At 38.7% G+C, this 21,891-nt stretch overlaps 1 protein-coding gene across 10 annotated transcripts in view; it reads left to right on the top strand.

The window, feature by feature from the left end:
- Positions 1 to 21,891, top strand: part of Dgkb (diacylglycerol kinase beta) — a 600,883-nt gene that overhangs the window by 554,026 nt on the left and 24,966 nt on the right. For all 10 annotated transcript variants that reach the window (XM_041658354.1, XM_041658352.1, XM_041658353.1 and 7 more), the window contains 2 exons: positions 17,231 to 17,351; positions 18,811 to 18,871. In XM_041658354.1, coding sequence (XP_041514288.1) covers positions 17,231 to 17,351; positions 18,811 to 18,871 — 182 coding nt within the window. The remainder of the gene's footprint in view (positions 1 to 17,230; positions 17,352 to 18,810; positions 18,872 to 21,891) is intronic.

Here is a 21,891-nt window from a genome sequence, read left to right as displayed (position 1 = left end):
GGGTCATGCACAACAACCAGATGCCCAAATGTGGAGGCTTATTGACTTGGATAACCTGAAACTCATCTTTCTGTTACTACATCCTTGATAATTCTTATTTCAAAGGTTTTATGGTAAATACTCTGATTGCGCATATGGAATCTCTAAATGTTTTTCATGCCTATGGCTTCTCATACTACCTTGAAATTTATTTATGATTGCAATAGAGAAATATCATAATATGGAGAAACACAAACACAAGCACACATATATCATATATGTGACATTTATATATTCATCTCTACATTTAGCATTGATTTTATAGTTTATTATTTATTGTTGGTTAATCCAATTATTATCAGTGTGTGTGTGTGTCTGTATCTTTTTGGCACTGGCCCTCAAGCAAAGATGATTCGCACATCTGTCGACTTTTTTTTTCACATTGCACACATTTGCACCTTTTTTTAAATGTTGACTGAATCGCTTAATTGTAGACAAGCGTTCATTTTAATGTAAATCTTACAGTATTACATGAGTGAATGTATGAAAATAGCTTGGAACAGTTTAAATTGGGCAGAATTCTGCTTTGATCATAATGTGCCTCTTCAGCATTAAAATAAACTTGCAACATATGCTGAAAAACATGTGTAATAAGTAAGTGCCTTTTGCTGGTGACTTATCTGGAAAAGAATTCATCATTTGATAGAAGTCAAAATTCACAACACATGGCCAGCATCCAGTAATGTGATGGTGCGATTAGCGTCTTATATTGACAAACAGGTACCTCTTTCTCCTTCCAAAGAAAGAACTTTTAGCCTTAAAATGTTATAAAGTTTAGGCAGATCTTTTAAATATTTTAAAACTCATAATCATTTAGAAGACTGTTATTTAACACTTTATTGCTTCAGAGCTAATCCTAATGTATTTACGCTATTTAAAGTCAAATGTGACGAACTGACTTGAATTTTTAAAGTGGTCAGTAAAAGTAAAGAAGATATCAGTATTCTTGAGTCATGATAAGGATTGATAAATGTTAGTAAGGCCAGGAAAACTGCAAGTGTGGGGACCAGATAGTATTTTTAGTGTCTAAAAGTGCTGGGAAAGATATTATTGATGTTGTCAGTCAAAGACTCCATCTGTCTGTAACCTTGAGCTACTGCTTCTAGTTCATGGGCCTAGACTTTGAGCTGTCAAAAAGAATCTACCTTCTCTGATTTTAATCCTTATGTGGACCTGGATCAGTGAGGAATGTTCCTCGTTACAGGTAAGAACAGTTACAAATAGCAACAGCTTACACATAAGATATAAACATTGTATGCTCATATTAAATGTAAGAAACTGGACAGAGCTGGATAAATCTAAGAAAACATATAAACAATTGGCTCAGTGTGGTAGTCTCATATCTACAATTTGTGCATTTCAGAGGTAGAAGGATCTGGAATTCACCTAACCTCTGGTACTTAGCAAGTTTGAGGTCAGTCTAGACTACAGAAGACCATGTCAACAAATAGAAAATTACCAAAACCAACAGCAACAAGAAGAAAACAAAAGCAACACCTAAAATTAAAAAAAAAATACTCAAACATATTGATGATTACCTTTAATCCAATCTTCTGGTCACAGTTTTGTATCTGTCACTTCAAGAAGTTTTCTTTAAGGTCCTGAGCCATCACTTCCCTGGTGGTATTCATTGGGAACTAAATCTGAAGGTGAATCTTTCTTTTAGTGGTAGTATAGATGACTATCAAGGAGCGTGCACATATCCTTAATTCTGCAAAGGTTTATTGATGGCCCCTGCGCCAGATAGTACATTTGAGAATCTAAACACAAACCAAGAAACACAATGTATCATTCTCACCCAGAAAGATTTTAACTTAATTTGAAAATAATGTTCACATGTAGAGATCTTCATTCTCTGAGCAGTCTTCTCTGTAGAGTGCTGTATATGAATGCTTACCACAGCCACCCACTTGTCAGTACAACTGAAAATACATTTACCTGATCTTCTACCTCAACGCACTTTCTCTGAACTTTTCCTGGAACTGTTAAGCACTGGAACTGAACCTGGGCATCCTAATCTCTCTTTCAAAATCCCTACCTTCCTGCCAGTTTAGTTAGTTGTGTCCCTAGGACAATCTTTATTTTAATACGGGGATGCAACATTGATTGATTCCTGGTCATCTTTCATGAGGTTTACGTAAGGGCTTCTCTAAATGATCATTCTGCTTCTTGCTGAGAACCCAGTTGCAGTGGATTGCATGCCTCCCCCAGTTCTCCAATTCCTATGTTATCTTAACCACAGAGGGAACGGTATTGAAAGGTGAGGCTTTGGGAGGTGATTAGGTCCTAATGTTGTCATCACTAAGATTAGTGTCCTTATTTAAAAGGCAGTAGAGTGTTCCCTTCTCAATTCTACTTTGAGGGGGTGAACAGATAAACAACAGACCCCCACCAGACACTGCTGGTGTTCTGATGCTGGTTTTAGACAGTCACCCCCAGAAGATATTGTCATCTTCAACTCCCTAAATAGTCTTTCAAAAATTCAATCCATGGACTGGCAGGATAGTTCAGGTATTAACGGTACTGAAGAAGATGTTTGAAAGAGATCAAACTAGAGCATGGTAGAGGAGTACATGGAGGAGGTGTTTAGTGGGGAGAAAAGGAAAGACAATACATAAGTGCACCCACATAAACTATGCAAACATTTCCAAGCTCTAAGTACCAAACATATTGTCTTTTATGGCTGACTCCAATTCTGGACTTTCCAATACTATTCCTATCTTTACATTCATTCCCAGTTGCTCAGACATGAAATAACCACATTAAAAAAAAACTGTATTAATTAAATCACTTTCGGCCTATTAGCTCTAGCTTCTCATTGACTAGCTCTTACATCTTAAATTAGCTCATTTCTATTAATTTGTGTATAATCACGTGGCTGTGACTTGTGGGCAAGGTTCTGGCAAGTCTGTCTCTGGTGGAGGCTACATGGATTTTCTCTGACTCTGCCTACTCTCTCGCTATATCTCTTTCAGCCTATCTTTTCTGTATTAAGCCATTGGCCCAAAGCAGCTTCTTTATTAACCAATGGCAATGAAACATATTCACAGCATACATCACCTCTCACATCACTGTTCTCCAAGAACCTCCTGTTTGGAGAGTTAAACAGCCTCCATTCTCCATGACACTACTCAGTATTGCTGCCCTTGTCACACACATCCACATTTTGGTATATTGTGTGTGTGTCTACTGGTGTGCAATGTAATTCTGTTGGATGAAGTAAATAGAAAAACCGACAAAGAAATTTTATGCACAATTATGAAACAATATGAGTAATATAGCAAAATAAACTTGAAATAACCCAGGAAATTTAAAACTCTTGCCCAATTCCCCATAAAGAAGAGACAATGGAGAAAAGTGGACACTATTATTTGTATAAAAAACTGGAAATTCTGTTCATGGGGAGTGTGGAGGGACAGTGAGGATCAGGCTAAAGTATTTGTGAGTACCATTCCCAACAACAAGGCCAAAGGCATGTTCTCCTAGGTGGTGAAATTAACTACTAAGAAAGAAGATTTAGCCCAGGTCCTGAACCATACCCATACCACAGATCTTTATTTCTCTGATTACTGCTTCACATTATAGGTTAATCAGCAAGGGAACAAAAAAGGCTGAGGCTTTAGAGCCGTTAGGGGACTTTTGACACAGGGATGAACATAGGTAATCAACAAAAGCCCAGAGGACTGTCAGCATCTAAATAGGGGAGGAGCTGAAACTTCCTATACTTCAGAAAGTGGCATCAAGCTTCTTGAGGAAATTTGAGATTGCATTACGGGCAAGGCCTTAGAATTTGCAGAAAGGAATATGAGAAATAAGGTGAAGACTATAGATGGTTGTCAAGATTTCTGCTCTTCCTAGAACTCAGAACAATGAAACGTTCCAATGATGGAAAACAGCTCCACTAAAGTCTACCAAGGACCTGTCACTTGGTGTCATTCAGTCGTGACACAAATCCAGCTGGACTTATTAAACAAATTAGACTCTTTTTCAAGTTAAATATAAACATTTAGAAGGCCACAAAGTGAATGCATTGGCTCACTGAGTGAAACCTCTAGGACTAGGTTTGAGAATGGCTAAGCACAGGTACTTCACCCTGCTTGTAACCAGAATGAGTTTTCTGACAAACAGGCAGCCTGGACTCCTACCACCGTGCAGAAGTTTATTGACAGATCAGAGCCCACCATGGGTTGTGAGCCTCTGCTTCTCAGCTTGTATAGAATAGGCTCCTTTTATTCCTTGTTCTCTACTGCACACCTACCCCAGCTTAGCTGACATGTGTAATTTTAATATGCTTCTTTATTTTGTGTGTGTGTGTGTGTGTGTTGATACAGGTTTCAGTGATGCCTGTGACTCTAATAAGCTTATAGCAAATAACAAATGTCTTTTTGTGTAATTCTGATATCCAAAGAGCAAAGAAATTGTAGATTTTGTCAATACTACCATTTTTATTGAAGAAATCATAAAGCAATAGTATAGTGAAATCTTGGTATTCACCTAATCGCCCAACACAGAGTTTTATTGCCCTGGGGCATGACCCACACTGCTTTAAGGAGCTTTGTTCTCTTTTATAGTAGAGTCCAATTGCCTTTTAAATTCTACTTTATACCTAGAACGTATCTAGAGTGCCATCTCTCTGTCCCCAATCTTTGTAGCAATAACACCAGACTGAGTCTCATTTCTGGTCCAAGTTCACAGTCAACCCAATGCTGTCCCTTGCCGCCTGCAGTGTGTTGGCCTACTTAATCTATCTGTTATTTGGCTTCATGGTAGGAATGCCCAGTCTCTGGTTTTCTCAAGAGGCACCCAGCCGAATTGCATTTCACATTGATCTACCCCAAGGAACTTTTCCAGCTCATACATTTCATGTTGCTCTTTCCCTCTCCCAGTTCTGCGTCCCACCACCCATTCGCTATCTGCAGTCACGTGTCTTCCACATGAGCCACACACACTTAATTAGTTTACCTCCAATAGTTTCCAAGCCACTCTCAAGGAAATGTTGATCCATCAAAAGTGTAGCAGTCACAGAATTCATAATTGCATCACTTAGGCATAAAGTATATTTAGTCTGGTGGATGAAGAAAGAGAATAAGCAAGGAAATTGCTGTGGGTTTTATTGAAACAAGAGAGTTAATCACAAGGTAAAGCATGCATCGCTCCTCTTTTAGAGATCTTGTAGCTTATCCAGAAATATTAAATGATTTGCCTGAGATTACCTTTGTAGCTGAAGCAGAAGTTTGGACTTGAAATCAGAACTTCTAAGACATGTCTGAGTTTAGTACCTTCCACTTGAATCTGGTGTTCAGTACAACTGCACCAAATGTTAAATGAGAGAATCATTTCAATGCAACTGCCTGTGACCCTCGAAGTTTGAGCTATCCCTCTCTGTGACCTTCTAGGAACCAAACCGTCAGGATGTGGCACACTTCATGTCTCTCACATCCTGAAATATTTTACATCTTCCTTATTTCAATACCAAGCTGGTAGCCATTCATCCTCGATAAGAGAAGCATTTAAGCTCTGTTTCCATTTGGGTAAAAGTCCGATAGGGTTATGCCTATTTTTAAAAATTCAAGTTGAGCATGGTACTACATGCCAGTAATACCAGAATTCAGGAAGCTAAGGAAGAAGGGCTAATTAGGTCTACATACCAAGTACTAAGCCAGTTGATGCTGTGTCAGAAAACCTTATTATTAAGAGAGGCTCCAAAAGAAATGCCCTTGGTTGACTCCCAGAAGCAAAAAAATGGATCCCTATTTGTTAAAGATACCAAACACTCCTGACACAATCCTCAGAGAATTGAGTTGTATATGACCCAAAAACCTCCTCCCTTAGGATTAGTTTTTATTGCAGTAGAAGATGCTATGCAATATAGCAAGGCACCAAGTCAATGTGCAGCAGGGATGCCTAGGAATGACAGCAATGACCAGCATGATAAAATAGACCTAAAGCTGCAATGGTGGCCTTTGCATCCTGGCAGCAACTAACAGCAATCTAATCGGACTTTATGATCATTCAACAAAGTGGGAATGCTGTTTAGTGCTAAAAACTTCGCCAGCTAAGGAGGTTCGAGAGGCTATGGATTATAAAGGGAAACCCACTACTGCAAATTTTCTAAAGCAGTACAATTCCCAATTGCACTCCAAACTCACAGAGAAAGGTAGCTCTCTCTCCTGAACAAGAAGACAGAGACCATTATAGAAAGCATGGCTGGTCAACAGGCAAAGAACAATTGCTGCCATAAGGTCCAGATCCAACTGTTACATACGTAACACAACCCCTACACCCAGGTATTGCACGAATTCTAATTGCTCTTAATAACTAAAGAAACAGAGTCACATATTAGGGGGTGGAGCTGAGAAATCAGCGAAGCAGTGCATGAGGCCACTAGAGAGACCTTCTACCTCTACTGAATCCTCAGAACAAAAGGGCAATCCTCTCCTCAGACTGCTGCCTCAGACTGCATCCTCTGACTGTAACGAGCTCCTGTCTCCTCCAGCCTTATATTCCTCTCTCTTCCCAGCCACAGCACTCTTGTCTCCACCTCCCTAGTGCTGGGGTTAAAGGCGTGTGATCCCAAGTGCTCAGATAATCTTGGTGTGAGCTTCTGTTTCTCTTTTAGACTGGATCAATTTCAGGTAGCCAAGGGTGACCTTGAACTAACAGATCCACAGCCTCTGTCTCCGCAGTCCTTGGATTAAAGGTGTGCGCCACCATTCCCTGGCATCTATGACTAACTAATGATTTAACTCTGCTCTCTGCTCTTCAGGCAAGCTTTATTTGTTAAAGCAAAATATCACTGCACCTAAGAGTCAGGAGTCACCTTGGAAGAAAGAGCACAAAGATTCTAACATTCAGAGAAACAGGAAGTCTGTTATGATATTTGCATCTCCTATAAAGGACAAAGAAGCCATATCCATGAATTTTCAATAATAGGGTTGTCTAAGCAAGACCCAAATGATGATAACACTTGTTGACATGTCAATATGGATGGAGGAATCTCATGGTTGTGAACCATAGAAGAACTACAGACAATAGCGACTGCTAAGAAAGGGGGAGATTGTGCTCACCAGGGGAAAAAACACTCCTTGGTTTTCTAATACCAAGTGTTCATCCCAAAACATACTTACTGAACAAACTTGGCATGTACTCATACTCTTACTCATATATATTAGTAATCATGAAGGAAAGCGAGACTGCTAATTTGAACTGAAGCAGGGGCATACATGGAAGTGGTTGGAGGCCTTAAAGGGAGGGAAAATGTGTGATTCTACTTAAAATTAAAAAAAAAAACAAATTGAGTTTGTTAATAATAATGTTCTATCTTCAAAATACCACATCTTATTACGTATATGAGAATGTGTCTTTGAACCTCTCCTTTCTTGTGGGACTTTGAGGTCATGGGACTACAATAAATATATACACTCTGCCTATTGCTACCACTATGGGTCATAAAGTCTGAAGTCTTTACCCCAAGAGACCTCTATCAGTCTCTATGAAAGTTAAGACATTAGCTTTCAAGCAATGTCAATTCTCAGGTTTTTCACACCTTGGCACAAGGTGTGCAGTTTCCTAATGAAAGCTTCTGTTCATACCTAGGCCAATTTCAGCTTTCTAATTCTTCCTCATGACCTCGTTTCTCTGAATTCAAAAGAATAATATATATATATATATATATATATATATATATATATATATATATATATATCTTCCATGCAGAACAAATTCCTTTTGCTGGGAACACAAATTAGCCCTCCTCTGTAAATCTGTTTAGTCGCAAACACTGGCTTCAGCTCTTTGTTGAGGAAAAGGGAAAGACCGAACAGGTGCAAAGGTTAACTCTGAAACGCCACTAGGTAATTCATTCTTTTCACCCGATATCCACACATTTTGAGCCTAATGTTATTAAATTTATCATAATTCCAAAAGACTCATTTGGGTTTGGGGACAGACTACCTCTATGCTAGATTCAGTGACCTCAGGAGGGAGATGTAGTGACCCACTTAAACACCTACTTAGTAGTTCCCACCTTGTTGGATGGGTGCCTGTAAGTGTCAAACAAAGCTGTTAATAGGTTCTCTTTGAAATGTGCATTCAGCTCTACAATCGCTATCTGAGAAACAGACCATTCTAATAATATTTTTTCCAATAAAGTCAATACTTATTCTGTAGTTTTACCTGAGAGAGAAAAATAAAAGAATAATAGAGAAGCTTTTACAGGGACTTCAAACTAGCGAGTAAAAGTGGCGATCAGTGCAAACACATTAAAATTCTATTTTCCTTTACAAGTGTTTGGTGCAGATGACCCCCACTGATCTTAAATATATTTCTGTATCTCTAACTGAATAGAGGTTTTCCGTACAGCATGTTCTAATGGCACTCTGGCCTTTAGCCAACAAGGCACTGAATAAGGCTATTTTTAAAATACAGAAGCTGGGAACAGCTGCAGCAATCAAATTTGATAAAAACAGAGAGGAACTTTGCTTTTTTCTTCTTCTAACGGTTTGTCCAAGTTTCGTCTTCTTTCATAGAGCTGCTTTTGTCCTGTTGTATGAAGGGCTACACGACCAATACAGGGAAGGCCTTTTAAACAAATCACTTCTAGAAGAATACAGCTAAAAAGAATCATTTTTCTTTGGACCAGGGTTATCAATGCAATGGTGTTTTGAATTTTTTTTTTAAAGTTACATGTCTTCTACGAGTAGGCAGAAGAAAAGTGAAATGCATGGGTCTAATCCGAAAAAGGTTTGGCTTCCTCATTCCCCCAAAACAGCGCCTTATAAGGGAATAGAAAGTCCTCTGTTTCATAGTGTTAAGAATCTGAAAGTTGGCCTTTGACCCTCTCTTACCATCACCAGCGTTGCCGGGGGTGGGGGGGGGGAGACACTTCCAGAGGGTGGGAGAGGGAAATGTTCACCAGTAGGGGGAGGGGAACAGAGACACTTCTCAGGGGCTCACTCTGACGTTGACGTTACTATTGGTCAGCAGATGCTGAACCTTTCTAAACCCAGCATTTGTGTCAGGGCAGAACTTTTTGGAAATGCGTGCTCTTTGGAAACTTGCAGCCCACAAGTAATAAAAACCATGAGATAGTGGCTACTGAGAATCTCTGCAGTGCTAGGCGGCTCGTGCCCTCTTCAAAGTGATGTTTGTGTGGAATGGATTCATCTGCTAACACTATAATTGACAAGGCAAAGGATATTGTATTTCTTTTAAGTATTTACAAATGGAATTAATTTAAAATCCCATTCAAATAAAACTACTTGTGTCAACATTAATTGAATTTAGTAATCCTGGACAATAGTACAATTCTTTTTCTGTAGACACAAGGTAATGAAATAAAATTACCTTCCAGCACTGGAAATAGGAGGGCAAGCAAGCTACAAAATAGGAGCCAGGTGTCCACCAGGCTATCCTGACTTGTTCATAGGAGGCACATTAGACAGGACAGCCCATCTGTCACCAATCTGTTATAAGCTTTCAAACAAATAAGACAAACTCAGCGGAGTCTTCCCCGACTAGAATATTTGTTTTCATAGAGGCAAGGATGAGTCAAGAACTGTTCATCTTTGTTTAGCAAGGTGATGCAGCTAGGGAGGGGAGTCTGTGTTTGAAAAAACAGGTAGCAGTTCTCATCAGGGTTCATGAGGAGAGATTCACAGTCTCTCAGTAAAGCAAAACTAATGTGCGTGTGTACACACCACACACACACACACACACACACACACACACACAGAGAGAGAGAGAGAGAGAGAGAGAGAGAGAGAGAGAGAGAGATTCAAATAGGAGCAATTATGTTATTAGTGCACAACGCCTCAAAATCAGCAGACTTTCAAGGGATCTCCTGCAAGATACCAGACTTCAGGTTATAATTCTCCACGATTTTGGCACTTAAAGGTTCCAAATAAGAATTGTTGATACTTAATTCTGCTTGGCCCTGGAGCCTTTTCTGTGAAGACAAACAGCCAGGAGAGTGAGATTTACTTCTGACCAGCAATGCTTTTATGCACAACAACCCAAGCTATAATCAAGTCTCTCAATCTCTAGATAGAATGTGCAGTATTTATATGTAAGCAGGATAGATTGAATACCAAAACAGCTCTGATATACAGGGAAACACTCAACATAAATCATTGTTTTTCATCATTATATTTTGTCTTTATTTGAAGTCTCATCATGGGTTTACGAGTTTAAGAGTACTACGGTTTTAAGATTTTGGTTGTTGCTTTCTTTTCCCCATAATTCTTTGATGTTGTAATTAAGGAACAGCAGAAGCATCTCTCTATGCTCTGCATTTTAAGAAAATAACAGATGTCCATCGTTCTTCTAGAGAGAATTAGAAAACCCAGATAGCTACGAAGAAAGGGCCACTGGCTGTGTCCACATTAGGTTGAGATTTTAAATGTTTTTGTTGTTATTTTGCTTTGTTTGTTTGGTTGGTTGTTTTTTGTTTTTTGTTTTTGTTTTTTTTTTGGGGGGGGGAAGAATTCAGGATATCTCTGCTTACTCTGCTCCTTCACGGGCCACAGTGTTAGGGTGCACATGCCCCTCCAAAAGCTGTTCAGAATTTGCTGACATCTGCCTTCATTCATGAGCCCTTGCTTTGTTCAGCGATGGCACTAATATGAGGAGACACTTGAAGTAGCTTAGTTTATAGAGGAGGGCAGAGGAGGCAATGCACTGTGGAAACATTCCCACGCTAATGGCTCATTCACTCAGAAAACAAGTGAGAGCCTTCAGCTCCTCTACAGAGCACAGAGAGAGCAAGCTGACTCCAGGACCCAGAAGCAGTTGTATTCCGTTCACTACTCTCTCTAACACACACACACTGCGCCTAGGTTTCCTGATCTACACTCTGCAAGTTGAAGCCGTGGATGGCTGTGGGGAATCTTTAAACTAGTTCTCTGTGGGCCTTGTCAGTAGAATGATTACTTGGGTTGAGTGTCCTGTGATGAAGATTACGTTTCAAGTGAGCTATAATCAAGAAATTTATAGTCCCTGAACTGCTCTGGTCACAATGGGAAGTTGTTGACAATACAACTTTTTCTTTTTAGGAAGGTTCAGAATTTTAAAATGAAAACCCATAAAGTAATAGTCAGCTCTGGCCAGTTGTTTTTTTTTTTTTTTTAAGATGTCTTTAAATGAGACAATCAGATGTATAATTTAAGTCATTTTTAAAGGCATGTGATACCTGTATGTGTGTGTATTAATCCTTCACACACTTTTAGAATTTATAAAACTTACCAAATATAAATTACCAAATTTTTCTGTCTCTTAATTTCTTTTAAAAATCATTTTTGGATAGAAATTAGCTCAAAATTTTTTTTGGAATTTCTTATTTTTGGCACAGAGATTTTTCAGAGCACACATGACTTGGCACACTCTTCATTAGTACAAATTTTCTGTGTTTTATTATAGTAATAATATCAAAAATAATTAGTATCATTAATAAATGGCATGAAGATGCAGGATTTTGCAGCTTTCATTTCTTTTTTTCCCTCAGTTATTGTTGCTACGTACCTGCAACAACAAGAAGTAGGGGCCAAGCAGACCTCATTGAAAACACACAGTTTTCCATCATATGTGAAGGCTTACACACATGTTCTGTTTCCTATCAGCCAAATGAGGAGAATAGTATTAACCTCAAAGGAAGCTGGGAGTGTTAGGTTTGTTTGTTTGCTTGCTTTTTGTTTTTGTTTTGAGAGTTGCAAGTTTTAACTAAGAGAATGCCTGAAGTAGAGAATTTGCGTGTATAAATGTGTGTATGCATGTATATGTGTGTATGTATTATGTATGTATACATATATGTATATATGTTTGTATATATATATATATATATATATATATATATATATATATATATACTCTTCCTTTCCCTCTGTCAATTGTTAGTGCTACACAGCCACACAGTATGGTCTTGAACACCTGCCACTGTAGTTATAAATGGTGCAATACAGACGGTGTGATAAGAAATTTTCACTAAAGTCAGCCCAGCATCAGCCTCCTTCTTATGCTTCATCCTGTCAGCAACAGCAGCAGGACAATGGACCACTATGGGTAAACTGAAAACTAGTGTGCAGTGGATGCAGCCACTGACAGAGAATCTTTGAATTGTGTTCTCATTCGTGGATGCGTTTCCTGCACACTAGACTTGTAAAAGTTTGCTCGGGGAATTTGGGTTGCAGCTCATTTAGAATGTATGGTTGGCCAAGCAGGCACTAAGACAATCAAGCATCAGTTTAATCTCCAGTAGGAACATAAATACAGAAAAAAAAATATTACTCTGGATCCTCAGGCATGTTTCTAACTGTTGCTAGATAAAGTGAACATTACCGGAAAGCATATAACCTACCTGTGTGCAGAATACAGAGCCCCATTGATGGTCAAAGGCCAAAAGTGGACTTGATAAGTGCGATGTAATCGGAAAGTCACTGTGTGATAAACTGGACCTTCATCCACATCTCCCACAGTAGGACAGCATGTTGCTGGGTGCCATCCACACAGATTTTCCTACTCTGCTCCACATCTCCCTCCTCTTCCTTCAGGACACATTCTTCTATGAAACGCTACAACCCACACTCAGCCTGTGTTTGCAGCGTATCTTCTTCTGTTCTCTCACATATGGCCGTCTGAAACAATTATATAATGAGACATATTACCAGGGCCTGGCTGTCAAGATGAAGAGACGATGAATAAATATTACCCACTTATTAGCTCCACTGCTCCTGTGCTCACTAATCTAGCTGTGCCTCTGACATTCAGATTTTCCTTCATACCCCTGGCTTCTTGTATAATAAAACAATGCAGCATTAACAATATCCAGGAGAAACTTTGAAAAGTCAAAGGCAGGACTGGGACTGTGGCCAGACACAGAGCACTGCCTGTACCATGGGAGGACCTGGGGTCTGTCCATTGTAGCATGCGCGAGCACACACACACACACACACACACACACACACACACACGTCACTATTCTCCTGGAATGTGCTGACTCTTCCAAGGCTAATGTTGAGTCACCTGCTCTTTCCTGATTCATAAGTATTATCCATGTTCAAGATAAAGAAGAGTACGATCTTCCTCAGGAGGGAAACACACACCCTTTGTAGTGGCAACTTATTTGTATTTTAATAAATAAAGCTTGCCTGAGGATCAGAAAAGTAAAACAGCCACAATAGCCAACCTTACAGATCAGACAATAATGACACACACTAGCTCGCCATAGAAATCAGGTGGTAGTGGTGCACACCCTTAATCCCAGAACTAAAGAGGATTGTAAAATGGGAGGAGACAGCTCTTTGTCTCAGTATCATTCTGAGATTCATGGAGGCAGAATTCCAATTTTTGGAATGAAGAGAAATAAGAGCCTGTGGCAGGCTGCTTTATTTCTTTGACCTTCCGGTTGTACCCCAATTTCTGTCTCTTAGTTTTCACTGTTTCACACCCTATGGCAGGATTGTTTCCTTTGTCTTTTCAGCATGTGTGTACATACCTGTCACAGCTCATATGTGGAGGTCAGAGGTCACTCTGCGTTAGTCTGTCCTTCCTCGCACCAAATAGATTCAGGGTTTCCAACTCAGGTCATTAGGCCTCGCCAGGCTTGGCAAGCGCCTCTTCTCTCTGAACCGTGTCTCCAGCCATGGGGATTACTGATGCTCAACAGGTGACTTTGGGAAGAAGTGCCTCACCTAGATCTGTAGGTCTGACCACAATTGTGCCATCCTTTTTTTGTGAGCCCAATTCTACCTTTCACACTCAAGAAAGTGAACAAGAATTTAATGAGTGAGCCCAAAGGAGAATGTTAGGCTGTCCTGATTCTTCGGATGTAGATTGGAAGCATTGCTGTTTTATGAGCTGTCTATATTCAAAAAATGGATCATGGAAAGCTTCATTGCACGTGAGTGCAGTGAGACACCGTGGTTTGAAACAGCTGAGAACCACATGGATATGGGCACTGATGTGTGCGTCCAGATACTGACTTCCAGGCTACCGTGGTGTCATTTCTGTCTTTAACAGCAAACTAAAGTAAAAATCTCTGTGATTTGAGAGAGCTAATGTTTCTCTTAAATAGAAATGGACAATCATTTTTTATAAAGGCTCACACAAAAAAAACATTTTAGACTTTTGGGATGCTCATGGTTCCCTGACACAGGATCTACACTGTCATTGGAGCTTACTAGTCACAGAACTGAAGAATGAAAACAAACTTATTATTAATAAAATTGGAAATATCACATGGTTCTCATGTCACTGTATATTATTTTGGCCACATTTATCCTACTTGTTCAATTTATAAAAGTCAGTCTTAATTCCTACCTCATGGAAAAACAGACAATGCAGGGGATTTGGGGCCATGAGCTAGGGTTTGCTACAACTCTTCTAAATATCCAATCAACTCCCAGGGATCACACTAATTTATTAAGAGAATGTTGTCAGTCCGTGCTCTGTGGAGATGGCTGCACTTAACATTTGACTGGGTATGAAATGAAGAAGTCTTGAATGTTTTTAAAGGTACAGACAGAAAGAAATTCATCAACACATAGATTGCAGTTATGTATCCAAAGTCAGTTGGGATCCTGCTCTCAGGAATTGCGGACAGACATGTGGACACCGCATCAAAAGACCAACATCTTATGGGAGCCTGTTTGCACATTCGACTGTAGGGTTGTTTGGGTTTTAGCTTTTCCTTTGCTTTCCTCCTAATACCTAATTAAAAGGAATATGGTATTTATTTACCCTTGCTCATATTCTTCAATATTATGCCATTTCTAGAGAATTCCTTTCATGCAAGGGCAGGAAAGTCCAAAAGTCTAAGTCTTCTGGATTCATGAGGTGTTATCTTCTTTACCGATTATTAACAGTAGAATTGAGTTGCAGGGTATTTTTTTTTCATGGAGAAGAAGACAAATTGAAGATAAAAATCAGCAGGAGGGTGGTAGACAGTAGCAATATGGTGTGGGTGTAGACAAATCCCTGTGATTCCTAGAAAAGTTAGGGCTCACAGATCAACTCTGTTGTGAGAAATGGTTTCACTTGGAGAATAGTTCCCAGCCTCAGATCATTAGGGGAAAAATCACATAAAATCTCATTTATTTAGGAACTGAGCAGTAGAAAACCACAACCCCAAATACGTGCTCAATCACTGGGGTGTAGATTATCACTATTAACTTGCACGTAGCTGGGCCATCAGCATCTGCCACGGTACCACTTTCTGGTTGACATATACCTAAGAAATGTGAACATTAGCACCCAGACTAGAGAGCCAAGCACATTTGAGTGCCGGCTACAGCTGAAAGAATATGTTTCTATTCCTTGTCCATCTGTTCTTGGCAACAGAAATTTAAGCTAAAAACAGAGAATAAGCTTCTGAGAAACAAGTCTAAATAGGGTGAAAGCAGCAAGATGGCTTCTCTGGAGCTTCAAGTCCCATCCATAGCTCGGTAGCACTGGTTTATGGCTCAATGGTTGTTTCTATTTGGGACCACATCCTGTTATGGCTACAGTGCAAAAAAAAATTAGAATAATATTCTTTTGTCAGTCAATTTAACACATTGTTTTGGCCTTACATTCTGTTTGAAGAGCTTATGTTACATTTACTAATGATCCTGATCCTAATGAACTTTTGGGAGTTTCAAAGAGCTGTTCACGACAGTTGTATCTATTGAACACGGATCATTAACATCTCTGAACTCTGAGCTATCACACATTCCCAAGTAATTAGTGAAAGCTTCCTGTCCAACATGGAGCCCACACAAACACATTTGCTTTTCCCGAAGTTCAACATTGATGGTGCAGAAGGACCACGTGTTGATCTGCTGTAATTGCTGTGGCTTCCCTCTGAGCGCTACCCACTCCAGACATTTTTTGTCACTAAAACAGCATTAAATTTATCTACACTCAAAAATACAGCAAAAACATTGCAAGAATACCACACTAAGCTGGGTAGTGTGTGCCATTAAGTCCATCAGAGGCAGGTGGATCTCTATGTTCCAGGTCAGCCTGGTCTGATACCAAGTTTAAAGCCAGCCATAGTTACACATTGCGACCTGTCTCCAGAAAACAAAAAACATAACAAAGAGCACCACAAAAGAAAAAGGCATGTGTGGTCACCATGCTTTCTGCCTCCTATTAAGACCTCAGCACCCGTGTCCTATAAATGAGCAAATCCACTGTCAACGTGTGGGGGTAGGTTCCCCTGAGAGTCAGCTGCTGGGATGATACCCTCTGCTTTCTGCACAAGTGATAGCCAGTGAAAAGTGCTGGCAGCTTACAAAGTACACATTATGCAAGAAATGTCTCTAGTTTTGAAGTATCTACTTTGTATATAATCAGTGTTATGTGGTTTGTACTTCAAAGTGAGTAAACTCAGCTTTATCATGTCCTTGGTATGTAGAAATTTAAAAAGTGATCCCTAACTTTCAACTTCTTTGAGTTGGCTTGGGATGTGAACTAGTGAGGTTCATCCTGTGACATGTGCTTAGTAAATACTTAACAGGTGGTACCAGCCCCTTTCCGGGGTTTCTGTTAATAATAATAAGATGATGTTTGCAAAGTGCTGATTATCTCATCTACTCCTAAATGTCACTTTGGTAGAGTAAGTATTCCTTAACGTAAAGAAAATGTTTCCAGAAACTTCTATCATTTCTTGAACCTCTACACAGTTACTCTGTGTTCAAACCACTTAAAATAAGACTCAGTCTTGATAACCTATAAAATAAACAGCTTCGACTCCATGATCTCCAGGGCTTCTTGTTTGAGTAATTTAACAAAATCACGTCTGACAGTAGATCTGTGTGCTTTATTTATAGTGATGAAATGAGTATTTGCTGCCAAGTGTCTGATGTGGGCTGTATAGCTCTTCCATGTATACATGTGGAATAACATTAAGTTTGTTGATGTTAAAAACTACTGGTAGGTTTTTTTTTCTTTTTCTTTTTTTTTTTTTTTTGGTATTATTTGGCTCTGAATTTGTTCTTCCCACTTGCTTTAGAGTAAGCTGAGAGCGAAGAGTTTTCCATAGAGCTTCAAGGATTAGTTAAACTAAGACTTACAGAAATACTGGATTTTTTTTTTCATTACTTTTGATTTTCGACACAGACACTTTGTGGACTGGCTTTTGTGACTTCCATAAGATACAGTGGCATTACTGCAGGCATGCATGTTCACTGTGACTGACCAGCGATCTATTTTCTTTCAGATCTGAGTGACCAGCTGCTAGAGGTTGTTGGCTTGGAAGGCGCAATGGAAATGGGCCAAATATACACGGGGCTGAAAAGTGCTGGCCGGCGGCTGGCTCAGTGTTCCTCTGTGCTTATCAGGTAGATCTCTGACTGTAACTGACAGTATGTGTTGACATGACATAATCCCAAATTAACTGAAAGGATCCAAGATTTCTGATAATGATACTTGTCTTATTTTTGTTTCAGCTGATCAGTGATTAAAGCTTACATATTTGAAAATGAAGGAAAGGAACAGATTTTATAGCTTTAGTAGCTACCTCTTATCGTGTTCTACAGAATCTAATCTCTTATTTACGACCGTGGTGTTTTGGTTACATTTCTACAATGGTTACCAAAAAAAATGAGGGGAAAATATCTTAAAGGAGAGAGGGCTTATTTTGCAGAGTTGATAAGTGTCGGCCCAGCATGTGGCAAAAGTGTGGCAGAGCAGGTGGCTGCAACGTGGCAGCCAGAAAACAGAGAGAAGACAAAGGCTAGGGACAACACAGTCTCAAGAACCTATTTCTTTTTTTAATATTTATTTATTTATTATGTATACAATATTCTGTCTGTATGTCTTCAGGCCAGAAGAGGGCACCAGATCTCATTACAGATGGTTGTGAGCCACCATGTGGTTGCTGGGAATTGAACTCAGGACCTTAGGAAGAGCAGGCAATGCTCTTAACCCCTGAGCCATATCTCCAGCCCCCATCAAGAACCTATTTCTAGGGATCAACTTATATCCACCTATTGATATTTCTAGATTCCAAAGTTTCCAAAGTTGGGGTACCAGTTAGGATCCTAATCTTTAACATATAGGTCCATGGGAGATATTACAAATTCAAATCATGTAGAAGCACCAACCAATCTGCAATTTTAATATATCTCTCTGTTCAATCACACTCAAGCCCTCAAAGCACCAATGTATTTGTTGAACAAATTATCCTAAGGAAAAAAACAACTGATGTACTTACTATTAAGTTACATTTCCTCATAGACTAATGAGAAGCAGTGACTTTGTAAATCTAAATTATAAATCGGTATATGGTAAAGTTTCCAAAGTTTGAATTTTTCACATTCCTTCACTTGTAAAAAAGCATAAGATGTATTTTGACCCCAAAGTAAAACCACATACTGTAGTGCAGACACAAAAGATACTGTTTTATGAATGTGTTGGTTCGAGCAAGTCTTTGACACCCCACTTGTTTTTGTTAAGGTTTGCATACGTGTGTGGTTGTGATGGTGGAAACATGTTTGCCAGCAAGGAGTCAGTTTGGTCTTAGGAATTCAGATAGTGTCTTTGAACACAAACCCTGGTATCTTCTTCTGGCCTTCAGAATTATTCTTTATGTCACTACATCTACCAGGAAGCTTTTAACATTACTGTGACCAAAGAACCTTTCAATGTGTTCATTAATAGTTAATGCATTAATAGTTAATGAAACCCCCTTTCAGAAGAGGTCAGCATTTGTCTTCTTTGGACTTATTGTGCTTTACAAATAATTCCTTACATTAAATATATTTGCATTATAGTTACAGTGAAATATTTTTTTTCCAGGACGAGCAAGTCGCTGCCAATGCAGATTGATGGGGAGCCATGGATGCAGACCCCGTGCACAGTGAGTACTAAGTGTTCGGGGATCATTACCAGTATTACCCTTGCCTTCCATAGTTCATGCATTTCTATGGCTAAGGTGCTGCAAAATCTCATCTTTTGTCCTGTCTTCTCTATGTGGTGCATCCTTTTCTTCCTCTTGTTTATGTAGAGAAGCTATTGCATTCAGGCTGAGACACTGTCCACTCTTGTCCATGACCTAGCTTTTGAATATATGTTGATCAAAGACCTACCATAAACTCTGGGACAAAGAGAAAAATACTTAGAATTTTTCTCTTAATTCTTTTGTTTAATTTCCAAGCACCTAATAAGAAAATTATAACATATGAAGTGTTAAGTTGAAAATTTGTTGTATCTGGAACTTTTTTATAGTTACTAAAGTTCACTACTTTCTTAGTAATAAGGTAAAAAAAAATCTTTTTTTTTCCTTGATAATTGCTTTCTGGTGGAGATGAAACAAAATCTTGGTTTTTTTTATTTACATTTACTTGATGGACAGTGATTAGACACTTTTTAAAGTTTATTACCTCTCAATATTTCTTCTTTTAAGAAGTCTTCTCATCTTATTAACATGTTTAATTTGTTGGTGTTTACTATTTTTAATTCTTTGTGTATTCTAGATGGTACTTGTAAGTTATATAGCTAACAAAAATTTTCTCACATTTTGTAGGCTGTCTCTTCATTTCTTTAGCCAATTCTCTTGATTTTCAGAAGCTTTTAAAATTCATGAATTCCCATTTGCTGATTGTTGACATTATTTCCCGAATAATTATTTTCTGTCCTACACACAGGGCTTTTCCTTACACCAATATATCGAAGTGTTTGCCCTACCTTCTCTTCTGTCTTCAGGTCTTCCAATAACTTCTCTGGTTCATTTAGAAGTGATTTCTGTATAGGGTGAGAGGCAGGAATCTCCTTTTACGTGTCCACCTATAGATATGCCAGTTCCTTTCATCCTCCTGATGCAGAGGGGTGGATAGCTTTTGTTCAGTTGTTTTCTGCTCTCTTGTTGTAAATTACAAATATTCTTTCATTTTTTTTTCTTTCACTTACTAGATTTCATGTGTTTCTGCTTTCTCTGGTGTTCTTTAGACTCTCTGAATGGGACTGCCATATTAACATTTATACTTTCACAGATGTTAAGTATTGCCATTGTTAGAGTTAGGGTTGCCTTGGTTAGGGTTACTATTGCTGTGACGAAGCATGACCAAAAGCAGCTTGGGAAGGAAAGAATTTATTTGTCTTACGTATCCTGAATCATAGCCCATTGAAGAAAATCGAGACAGGAACTCTTTCTCCCCCAGAGACAGGAGCTGATGCAGAAGCCGTGGAGGGGTGTTGCTTACTGATTTCCTCCACATGGTTTCCCAAAGCTGCTGTCTTACAAACCTAGGGCCACCAGCTTCCAATTGACTGGGCCCTCTACCATCAATCACTAACTAAGAAAGCACCTACAGTCATACATTGTGGGGACATTTTCCCAATTGAGGCTTCAATCCTCTCCGATGACTCTAGCTTGTGTCAACTTGGCATAAAACTAGACAGTACACTAATGGTGGCAGTAATTGCGCTGTTAGAGATGGCAGTGATGTTTCCAATGCTGGTGGTAGCAGAAATAGAAATGATAATGGTGATGATATTATGGATGTGCTGATTCTCATAATGCCAGAAAAAAGTAATAGTGATTATGACAGTTATAGTATGAATTGTGGTAAACTTTTAGTCATGGTGGTGATCATATTTATGATGTAGGACAGCAAGGATCATGAAAATACTAGTAGTAGTCTTTAATATACGACCAATGTTGTTCAGCCAAGTTCACAAGAGAATAAGAAAAATAAAACAAAAAGAGTGGAACCCAAGACCTTCCTTGGGAGGGCTCTGCATTCTTGCAGATGCTGCAGGGTCTTGAGTAAAGAAGCAACAATGGCAGTGCTAATACTTTATATTTGCTAAGATACTCACATGTACATACATCAAACTACTTGCTCTGTATGGACACATGCAATTCACACACATGTGTTGCATTTAGCTCCATTGTATAGAATCAACACACTGAAGAAGGGGAAGCTAAAGTTTTGTCATATTCTACACAGCTAATACATAGTAGAGTAGTACCTAAAGTCCATGCAACAGGATCTGGGGCCTGCATTCTTCCTCACTAATCCCACTGTCATCACAACGTGGCAAAGTCCTGGGTGCCTTGAGAGCTCACTTGGGCAAGGCTTTGAGCAAATCACTAGCTGCTGTTTTCCACTTCTGAAGGACAATATCTATGGATTTTTAATTGAAATTTTAGATAGGTTGAAGTGATTCAACATAAGCCCTTTGACACTGATTTTAGAGATTTTATTTTTCAATTCGTAGCAGGATACTCACATTACCTTTTAATTATTATAATCTAGAATTACTAAATTAATAATTTTATGTAATTTAAATTTAGATATATTTTCCTGAAAATATACTTATTCATTTAAAATATATATTATAACCTCAGTGAGCCAAGAGTTATACAAAACTAAGGCTTAGTATTATTAATTTAAATTCTGGAATATTCTACTTTTCCTAGAACCACATGGGACTTTGAACTTTAAATTTAACTAAAGAGAATATTTAATATTCTTAGCAGTGGTATAGTTTAACTAGAGAGAGGGGTTTTTTCCTTCAATAAAATAGCACAATGTTTTTCATAAGAATTTGTAGAATGTTAAAATTCTTTGCTAAATTTAAATATCCATAAGCTGATATTCGATTTATGAAAGAGTTTCTCCAGTTATAATTTTAGAGGAAACCAGAAGGTCTGCTTTCTTTCGAACTGAATAGATGGTGGAGAAGGGCAAGAAATGCATATGTCTTGATTCTTAAATCAATTAATGCTATTTTAAAAATCAAGATAATATAGTTTCTTGAGATGGATGGTGGTTGCTTAATATTGTAAATCTTAACAATACTGAAGTTAAAAACATTAAAATGGATTGTATCATTTATCAGAATGTCAAGAAAAAAGTCAAAGTCATGTTTATT

Source organism: Microtus oregoni, unplaced genomic scaffold (genome assembly GCF_018167655.1).
Source record: "Microtus oregoni isolate MIOR12 unplaced genomic scaffold, Mior012 000009F_ref0000495, whole genome shotgun sequence".
Lineage (NCBI taxonomy): Eukaryota > Metazoa > Chordata > Mammalia > Rodentia > Cricetidae > Microtus > Microtus oregoni.
The sequence above is the reverse complement of the archived record's forward strand: the minus strand, read 5'-3'. Positions and strand labels throughout refer to the sequence as shown.